Below are 10,177 nucleotides of genomic sequence, written 5' to 3' on the forward strand. Positions count from 1 at the left end.
GATCATCTATCACATTCAGAGAGTGAGTGCGAGAGGTCCCTAGGTGCCCTTGATAGGCCTAGCAGGATTCATATTTTTAAATTCCAATTATCCGTCACACACCGAGGCTGCCACGGCTGCCACTGCCATTTTACTGATTGCGCAAGCCAATTAAGTAATCGCCAAGGAACGGGGGCCCGGTAATGGGCGTCACCGTGTTTTACGGCTCGTCATTAGCTTCATTCAATTGATTCAAAGTGTCGCGCAAATAGAGTGCTAAAAATTATATGGAAATCAGACCGTTTACTTACCCACCTGGTACCACCTGGGCCCGCCCGTTGTTTGAATAACAATAAACCCGTACGGTACGGTCAGGGTCAGGGCAACATTACGTGCGTAATTTGGTTGCCCATAAAACGGACACACGGCGAGCGAGCGAACGAGCGGTGGGCGGGAAAAAATATTCAAACCTCCCGAATAGGGTCCATAAAAATATGAACAGGGCGCCCACCCAACCGATTCGATGATCGACCCCAGACACCCGTAAAGCTTTCACGAGCCCATAAATAAGGTTGTTAAGGAAATGATTTACTGCCGATGCCATGCCATTCTTACCAAAAATCGAGCGCAAACATTCCGCAGGCCGCGGTTTTTCCCCGCGGAGGGCGAGGAAAAACCTTCCCTCTCGGAACTATTTGAATGAGGACCCTCAGGGTGCAGGCGATTAACAATTGCCACGTCATCGGTGGCAGCTATTAATTAACGATCATAAAAGGTGTCAATTGGATTAATTGGCCCGGCCGAAGCCGATGTAAATGCCGTGAATGCCGTGGTCCTACATTTACCACGAACAAAAGCATTCCTCACGGGCACCACCGGCATCACCGCCAATAAAGGTGCTCCGAAGGACAACATTAAACATAAGTGCGCGACACGTTGCAGCAATCAATTACGGGGCCCCCGCCCCCCCAATCCCGAGCCCATAGAAATGATTTACCGGATGTGATAAATAATTTATAGACTGCCTCTCATCCGGACGACTCTTGAACGGCCATCGTTGTGTCCTTGATTATAAAGCCAGTGACTAAAAGCCCTCTGCCGATGCTGGAGCGTGGCAGCTAATCAACTTCAGCCGCAACTTTCAGCTGCAAAACATTCTCGAAAAACTCGCTAGCGAAGCGGAGCGTGTCAATTGTTTGTGAGGGGGAAAAAAGTCATCATCACAAGTCAAGTCAGCGTCAGCAACTAAAACACTAGTCGGTGCAATCAGCGCCAGCTTCGTCGTGCGGAAAAGATAAACGTCGAACCGGTCCCGGGCCTTCCAACCGAGCGTTGAGTGACTTAAACTAATTGCAGTGCCGCGCGTTGCGGAAGGAGGCCAGCTCGGATCCACTCGGGATCGGGAACACTATGGGACCGTCGAGATACTATTTTAAAATACAGCACTTACCATAGAGTTTACTTCACGGCTTCATAGTTTGAGGATACCGAAATTATCTCAGGCTCCGACCGGTCCTAAAAATGAAACCGAAAAAGGATTATTTTAAAACTTGCCAGAGCACCATCGGCTCAGTGTCTTGAATGAAACAAAGCGCAGCTGACGAACCTCAAGAACGACAATCGAAACCCCAAAATTCGTCAACGTCGGCACCGAGACGGCCACAGCGCCAGAGCCATTAGTGCAGAGTGCAAACCGTCAAAACAATGCTTCATCATCACCACGACCAACGTCACCATGGTGATGTGATTGCAGCTGTTACTTGTGGCATTTGGGCGCTCGAGAAGAAATCCGAGCTCGCCGGGGAGCCTTAAATGCCGTTTCGGAAATGGCCTTGTGCCGAAAAGTTGATTAAACTATTGGGACGCGCGCCCTTTCTGCCCAGCAATCAGTGTCCCTTTTACAAGTGGGCCTCCTGATGCAATGGGGATTGTTTCAAAGTTGGGTTGGGTTATTAACAAACATTCAGAAAAGTAGGCTTCAGATGAAACATTTTAGCACCTCCATTGAAAAGGAGCTTCGTGCGCTCAAACCGCTCAAACGCAGTCTGCTGTTACTTTCCGGTCCTATAAAAAACCAACATCGTGATTTGCTTGCCAAAAAACTGCTGCCAGCTAACTTTTCACATCTGGCATCGCGCATTACCGCGGTTTTGCCGTTCGGTACCGTCGTCGTCCATCGTCGTCCTGGCTCACGAAAACAGGATGGAAAACCCACCAAACGCGTGGCGTGGCGCTGCTGCGGTACCCATTCCGTGTTTGCTCATTTGCGTTTGCCGCATGCACATTTCTCAGCATTAGCACGGCCGGAACCAGCACCGTCGGTTGAATTATTTATTTAAATCTTTTTACACCTCTCGCGGTGCGCGTGCTGCAACCGAGACGGGGATGGTGCTCACCTGCGCGAATCCTGGCGCAAAGCTTCCGTCACGGCGTCAGCGTGTATGTTCAATGTAATAATTGCTTGATTTGCATTTTCTCAAAAAGACCACACCCGGATCCCCGGGAGGCCCGGTGTGTGCTACAAATTAATTTCCATTCACGTTCGCAAATACACATTCCACGGGGAAAAGTGTTCCCACGGAGCGGACGGCGCCGCGTTCGCCTGATGGAAACTTTAAATGTTGAGTGAAATAACTTTCCACTAGCGGTTGGAATTTACGGTGCAAGGCTGTAATGTATACGGCATGGTGCAGACGTGTGGTGCAGACGAGCACACTTGCTGCTCAGCGATAGAAAAGAAGGAACAAGAAAAGTTTGCACCAAATTGCATTTGCTGTTGGCCAAAGCGCATTGTTCACTTTGAAGCGATTTGTTCTCATTCACCGCACGCATCTCGAAAGTGTAGAGTTTTCATTTACACCTCTAGCATAGGGAGCCTTCAAACACAAAGATGAATAGTGTTAATCGTAGAAAAAATGGTAAATGTGGCGATTTCAAAGGTTCATGAAACGATTTGCATACAATTTTAAACAGCATCGGCACTACACTGGAATCGTGGCTCCTGCTAGTGAAAAGGATGCATCCACCCCGGTCCCAGGAAGGATGCAAGAAAAGAAACCGGGGCCAAAAAGACGGCAAACGTTCTCCTGGTAACGACCAGAGACTGAAGTGCCGAGCGCACAGTCAAGTCCTCGAGATCGGCTGACGTGGCGACAGTCTTCGCAAACGGACTGCCAATCTTTGGAGCCCTTTTTTTTGCTCATCCGAATCGCTCTCGTGTTTCAAAAGGGGGTTTTGCCGTTGAAAGACGTTCTCTAAAGCAAACTTTATTTATTTTTCTCCCCTCGAAGATGCACCGAACTGGAACTGGTGGTGAACTCGTGTTAGCACAAAAAAGAAGCCAAATAACTCGACTAAAAATCGATCTTTGAAGTGCGATACAATCACGAAGTTAGATGGTGAAAGACACCGAGCGCCGGAGACATGACACTCTCTTTCACACTTCAATGGCGCAGCTCCTGAAGGAAGCGTCTCTACGGGCGCCTGTCTCGGGCCGCCGCATTGGCGTTGATTGAGGTTTCATGTCGTTGGTCTGTCTGGAAAGGGTCTGCGCCTGCCCTTAGTGTTAACCAAACACACTCTCCGGTCCTACCGGTTCTGCCGGGGACTTAATTCACGAACAACCGTCCCTAAGACTGGCCGAGGCCAGTGATTGAAAAGAAAAGCGCCCTTCACCTGCAGAGCAATCTATGCGCTGGCCAGTGCCCTGGGGTCCTGTCTCTTTCACCGGGTATCGATATCCCGTCGCTATTTCCAATATTTAGTCGTGTTTTTTTGCTCACATTCTTTGGGGACGACGGATTTCTCATTTCTATTTACCGACTTCGACTTTCTTTAATCGGCGAAACTTAAAGACTGTCTTCACGACACCTAAAGCCTGATAGAGGGTGCGATCCGAAAATGGGCTGACGAAAACTAGTCAGGTATAGAGTCGCTTCAAGTTTCTTTGCCGTGACTTCCGGTGCCGACAGTAAACTCTATCGTTCCGTCGGCGAAGGCAACATTATGCAAATGATAGATGAGCCTGTTGATGGCGGCGATGAAGAGGCTGATGATGAGCGAGATCCGTAAGAACCGAACCGACCGACCGATCGAGACCCGGGCTTAATGGCATCATTATCCTTCCTCCGTTCCCACAGTGGAACAGCCAAAGTTTGTTGAACGCTATCTCCCCCCGGGGCGTTGAAGAAGTTGCTACATCGGAATGGATCGAAGGCAATCGCGGTGCCGAACTACGCCAGGGGAAGAAGCCGATTCGGCGAACGGTTCCATTCAACTTAATCAAAGAAATCAATCCTTAAAACAGATAAAAGAGGTTGGTAAAGATAAAAAGCGTTTAGCAACGCGGTGACAAATTTCAAAAATGCAAGTGCGGCCTCAAGCTGACCAAAAAATAAAATGGAGATACTCTGGAAATTTTTTCGCCGTCGGAAAATCCTTTTTCGATAATGAAGAAATAAATAGAAATAATATCGACGACGATGAAGACGGCGGAGCGCCCTGATTTGAAGGGCGCGCATCCTAGAAAGTAACCTTTCACACGGTGAGGGTGTGATTCCCTGGAACGAGGCGGACCGATTCTCTTTTTTTTCTGTGTGCTCTCAAATTTATGGCCATACCTATGGGGTGGACCGAATGAAGTTGTTTGCGTATGCAATGATCATGCCGGCGGCACGTGTGTCGCTCTGCCAAAGGACGGCCGTCGGAGCAGCGATCCTTCTTCTGGGCGAGATTAAATTAACGAGAGCTGCATCATATGCTTGAAGAACATCAGCGAACAGGGGACAGTTGCGAAAGAAATATGTTTTGAAAAGTTTGCCAGATTAAATCAAGAAGCGCGATGGTCTGTTCCGCGCGACGTGCGTCTTCACTTCGTCTTCAAGGCAAGAATAAAATCACGATAAAACACTGCCTCGGCGCCGTCGGTGTAATCAAATACTACCCTCGTAATCTAACTACTACTGGGCAACAGTTTCGAGTTCGAGTGCCATTAGTGTGCCCGGAAAAGGGGACTTTTTGATCGTGCCCGCGAATTGCTCGAAGATTGGCGCGCAAATAAATTGGAATCAAAGTTCGTCCATAAATTACGACTCAAGCTCTCCGCCGTGTAACGATAGGATTTGAGCGGACTTCCGGGCATTCCAATTTTTTTTTCTGGTCTCTGGTCCGCCACCTGAACCCGTGTCGGTTTCCATTTCGCTAGATTGCGCCCGGTGCATAGGAAGGCACCATTGCAGCCATTGCAAATCCATTAACTCTGACTAACGGTCAGAGCCCACACTTACCTTCTTTTCACGGGCTTGGTGCTGCTGGGGCTTAAGGCAGTTTTATGAACCCTTGTGTCTTGCATATACCATCTCGATTACAAACCGTGGTCGAAATCGTTCCGCCGGTGAACCGTGTTATTGCAGTCCGGAAGTCCTTTTACGGTTTGTCCGGAATAATATTCACCAGGATTGTAATCGGTTGTGTCTGTCAACTGACTGTAATGAACCTTTTTTTTGCTGATTTAAAATGAGCGGTAATAATAGAGTTCTCATCAGTAAAAAAAAAACTAACGCCCAAAAAGCAGGAGAGCAAAAGTCCGAATTTATTATTCAAACATCGATTGCACCTAACCATCAGCTGTGCTGCTTGCCGTCCACCATTTTGTCTCTCCCGATATTTGCATAAAAACCCGTACCGAATGTCGCACACACGATGCTGAACTTCCGTGTCCGAACACGTAACGAGCTCAGCGGAAACCTTCCCCGATCCATCGTCGTCGTCGCCCGGGAAGGATCCTATCCTCTTTGCAATCATCCTACCATTAATCAAGCCACGCCACTTCATTACTTACATTTGACTGTATCATCGACAATCGGCATATGAGGGCGACACCGCAGAAGCCAGTCCTTTTGGGCCCGGTTCCGTTCATTTCTTTTTTCCTGTTCCGTATTTACATTACCATGTTGTGAGTTCGTGACTTGACTGGTGACTTCTGGCTCTCGGGCCAGGTGTGGCTGGAGTCCTTTTTTCCCGGATGATGCAAAAGCTGATTGTTGATTTTCCATCGCCGTGCACTTCCTCAATCGTCGTCATTTCTTAACGTTCAAGAAATCGCACTCGAACTCGTACAGACAGCCGAACACACGGTCCCAGAGTCGATAGAAAGGGTTCTCCGCATCGGCGACCGGCAGGAGCTGCATCCGGCGATCGATGCGAAGGTAGTGCCCGCCCGAAGACGGATCGTTGTAGGGATGCCACCGGAGCGTTCGAGCGTTCCGGGCCACCGCCGGCGTTGGGTTACTGAAACGGGAGGACGCGTAAGCGTGTGGCGAAAAAAATGGTTCCCGCTGACATATGCCAGATCCTGGCGCGCGTCCCCCAAAAAGAGAGCGAAGGGATGTAACACAACACAGACGAAGGGGGACGAAGAAATGGACAATAAAATCGAGTAACGAATGTCAAACGAAAGTGGCACCACCTAACTAACGAACGAGCGGAGCAAATAACAAGTAGTGTAATTTTTCCCCCAACAGCCGGCAAGAAAGGAGAAAAGGATGTAGGACCTCAGAAAGCCAACAGAGCCGAAACGAGGCCACAGATAGGCGAGGAATACGGATCGAACGGCACCCGGGGCAACAAAAAAATGGATGACAAATTCGTGTATCGGTTCGAGAGCGGAAGGACTCCCAAAGGGCGGCCTCCTAGGAGGACGGCACATTTTTTTGGGCCGACTCGTACGATCCGCTTTCGCTTTCTCGGTTCGGATTGCCCGCCGCAATCGGCGAAGGAAATCGATTCCCGGCAGAATGTTCTGCTTCGATTTGAATATTCATGAAATTTATCAATTGTGGAAATTTGCTGCCTTCGGTTGCCGCACACTCTGCCGGCATCGTTCGTGTGTATGTGTGTGGCCAAGAAACCGGACCAGGAACCGGGGTCGGGAGGAAGAAACAGATAAATTGGGCAATTTTCAGTGATTTTCGTAGCCGAAGGGCCCCAAATCGGGGACCCATTAGGCCGTATGCTTCGGATCCGCTTCCGGCCAGTGGCGCCTTCGTGACCTTGTGTGGTTTTTGTTACTTTTTTACACGTCCTAAAGTATCTTTTGAAGCATAAAATTGTGATGGGACAATTATGGAATATCCTTGCCAGTTCCTGTTTACTAATAATCACTAGCAAATCGTCAATGTAATCCTTCCGTTCGGTGACCACTGCCAAATGGCGTTCACTCGGTGCAGTCCTTCGAAACCTAATTCCCGTCATATTTGATTAAATCGCGTACGCCGTGGCTCACATTTCATCTGCTCCGAAAGCCCACCGCGGCCACTCCCAGGAGGCGTGAGAGCCGCAATGATTGATTACCCTTGCTTCGAGATGCTTCCCGTGCGGGAAGCAGTCCCGAAAACCTACGCCCCGTCTAAAGCCGAGGTCGTTAGATCGACCACAACTGGCAGCCCGGCCTGCTGTATTTGCATTTGAAATGCGCAAATAAATGACGGTATGAATAACGCAAATATGATACCGAGACCGCAGTGACTCCCGCGGGGGCCGGCTTAGAAGCCTCCAGTCCCAAGTCCTGGTACCACGACCACTTCGAAGTTGTGCCCGACGATAATGACACCAGTGAGTGAAGTCACCGATCACCGATGTGCTCCGTTCGGCAAACACCCCGAAAGTGTCCCGGCCTGTGGAGTGTCTATTAAATTAAATATCTGTTGTGGAGTCCCGGAATAGATCCCGAGGCCTGCACACCGAGCTTCCGTTCCGGGATGATTGATGAATTTTGCATCGGGCCTACCGCCGGCCCCTGAACCTACCCGTGCTTGATAAAGTTGGACCACAGCCGCACCATCCGTCGCTGGACTCGACGTTCCGCCCGATAACGTGTTGCTCGCGTGGCGTCCTCCGGATCGCCCGGCACCCTGACCGCCTGCCAGTACTTCCGCCGGTAGAGGTACGGCGTAAAGAGGTACCCCAGGTCATCACCGTGCATCGGGCCCGGCCGGCGCACTATCTGGTTCCGGTAGTACCAGTTCTTGGCGTATCCGAACGCACCATCGTACGCAAACAGATACCGGTACACCGGAGAGCGCATCTTCGGTGCGGCCTGCCGAACGAAATACTGGATGCCGTAGATAATGTCCGCCACCGAGGCAAGCTGCCGATAAAAGTCCGGACCGGCCGAGGACCTGTTGCGAGCCTGCGGTGCTCGATCCGTAGCCCGTCGCTGCAGATACGCGTCGAGCAGTGGCACCAGCGTCCGGTTGAAGTTGGGGAAATTGTTGGACGTTTGGCCAAAATCGCGCTCCAGGAAGAGGTTGCCGTGCTCGAGCGTGGTGTACCCGGCGAGCAACGGAACATCGCTGACGGGCGGTTCGGTGCGCACGGTTTCGAACGGATCACGTCCGACGAAGCGCAGTTCACGGCCCGCCCGGTAGGTGTCGTCGGTCGGCAGGAAGCAGTAGTAGAAGAGCGAGAAGAAATCGATGTGAAACTCGCGCCCGAATATCATCAGCCGGTCGAGGGGTCGGTCCTGGAGCTGCTCCCTGGTTGTCGCATCGTTCGCCTTCAGGAATTCGCGCCCACACCGGTCCGGGTCGTAGTCGTAGGCCCACGATTGCGTCATGCTGCCGCTCATCGCGATGGCCCGCTGGAAGAGGCCTTTGGCGGCCGGAGAGTACAGGTGGTAGGTTACTGCGGCTGCTCCGGCACTCCAGCCGCACAGCGTGACCCGGTGCGGATCACCGCCAAACTGCCGGATGTTGCGGGCGACCCAGCGAAGGGCTTCCAGCTGATCCAGCAGACCGAGGTTGGCGTTGATGCCGAGATCGGGCATCGATAGGAAGCCGAGGGCCGCGAGCCGATAGTTGAACGTCACCACGATGATGCCCTACGGGTATTAAATGATTAGTCGTTTATTATGGGTTTTTTCTTGGTTTCCCTGTGCTCAGTTATTTTACTGTCTGAATCTCCATCTAGTGTTTGGCATTCAAACTAACGATTACTTGACTTTTAAAACGTCAAACTTCATTCTGCTGAAATTTCCAGAATGATGTTTTGACGTTTCCAGAATGAAGTTTAGATGTTGACAAAGCTTAACGAGATGTTTTGACGAAAATACTTACCTGGTCCACCAGAAACTCCGGTCCGAAGATGTCCGTTTCGGAGGACCCCACAACGAACGATCCACCGTGAATCCAGAGAAGCACCGGCCACAACGAGTCACCGTCATCATCATGTTCCTTCGCCACGGTTCCTGTGTAGACGTTCAGATACAGGCAGTCCTCGCTCGTGGCCAGCGGGTCCATGTGGGCCGCGTAGGCTTGTGGGCAGGCCCGTGATACGTTCCCCAAAACCCGAGACCCCCGGAAGCGCACCGGTTGCGGATCCTGCAGTTCAAGAGAAGCAGACGACGACGATCACTTAGTTCTCAGTTCGTGACGTGCTTACCTTAAATCGCAACCTGCCAATCGGTGGCTCCACGTACGGAATGCCCTCGTAGGCGCAGTAGCCGAGCGCCGTAAAAGTTTGTCTTCGGCTGCCGACCACCAGCCCATCGTCGAAAGCGACGATGCACTCGGGCGATGCAATTTCAACCGACTCGGAGTGGAGCCCGGAGTCCGCCGATGGTGACGTGTGCGAGGTAAGCGTCACGGCGAGCGTCACCAGCACGGCGAGCACGAGGAACACCATCACCAGCAACGAAAGCGTGCATTTGGAAGTCAAACGATCGCTTGCCATTCGCTAGACGTCATACAAACCACGGGACACACCTCCGATCGCAACTATCCCTGGATGATGCTAATTCTTGCAAATCTATTACTTCACTTTCCTACGACGCTTCGATGAGTTACAAATTTGGGGGCTATTTTAGGCCGATCGCACTCTCTTTTGGGGCCCGAAACTACACGCAACACACGACGATGCACCACGCTGAGTGTGGTTGAACTTCTTAGCGACGCGAAGAAGCCCCTGGCGACCGAGAACTGGTTGCACTTTGCACCGATTGCACCATCGCCAGCACTCATACACCGGCGCTTCGGAATGCGCTTCCAGTGCTGCTCGGAACTACTACCTCTCCAGGGGCCCCAAAAGAAGGCAGTCTCGAGTAGAACACACAAACAGCGCCGAAGGTGTTCGTCGCAGCGCCGGTGGTTGACTTTGCGTTAGTTCAATTACGCCCGCAGCCTTGGTACGGCCTTTACGTGCA

At 51.2% G+C, this 10,177-nt stretch overlaps 1 protein-coding gene across 1 annotated transcript; it reads right to left on the reverse strand.

Annotated features, from left to right (window-relative positions):
• Nucleotides 1–6,056: 6,056 nt before the first annotated feature.
• Nucleotides 6,057–9,708, reverse strand: LOC131214282 (esterase B1-like). Its single transcript, XM_058208698.1, has 4 exons — nucleotides 9,418–9,708; nucleotides 9,093–9,356; nucleotides 7,785–8,857; nucleotides 6,057–6,267 (listed from the first exon to the last, which is right to left on the reverse strand). Exons 1-4 carry the CDS (start codon nucleotides 9,706–9,708, stop codon nucleotides 6,057–6,059), a joined length of 1,839 nt encoding a protein of 612 aa, XP_058064681.1.
• Nucleotides 9,709–10,177: the final 469 nt, after the last annotated feature.

The sequence above is a fragment of the Anopheles bellator genome, chromosome 1 (genome assembly GCF_943735745.2).
Source record: "Anopheles bellator chromosome 1, idAnoBellAS_SP24_06.2, whole genome shotgun sequence".
In the NCBI taxonomy this organism is placed as follows: domain Eukaryota; kingdom Metazoa; phylum Arthropoda; class Insecta; order Diptera; family Culicidae; genus Anopheles; species Anopheles bellator.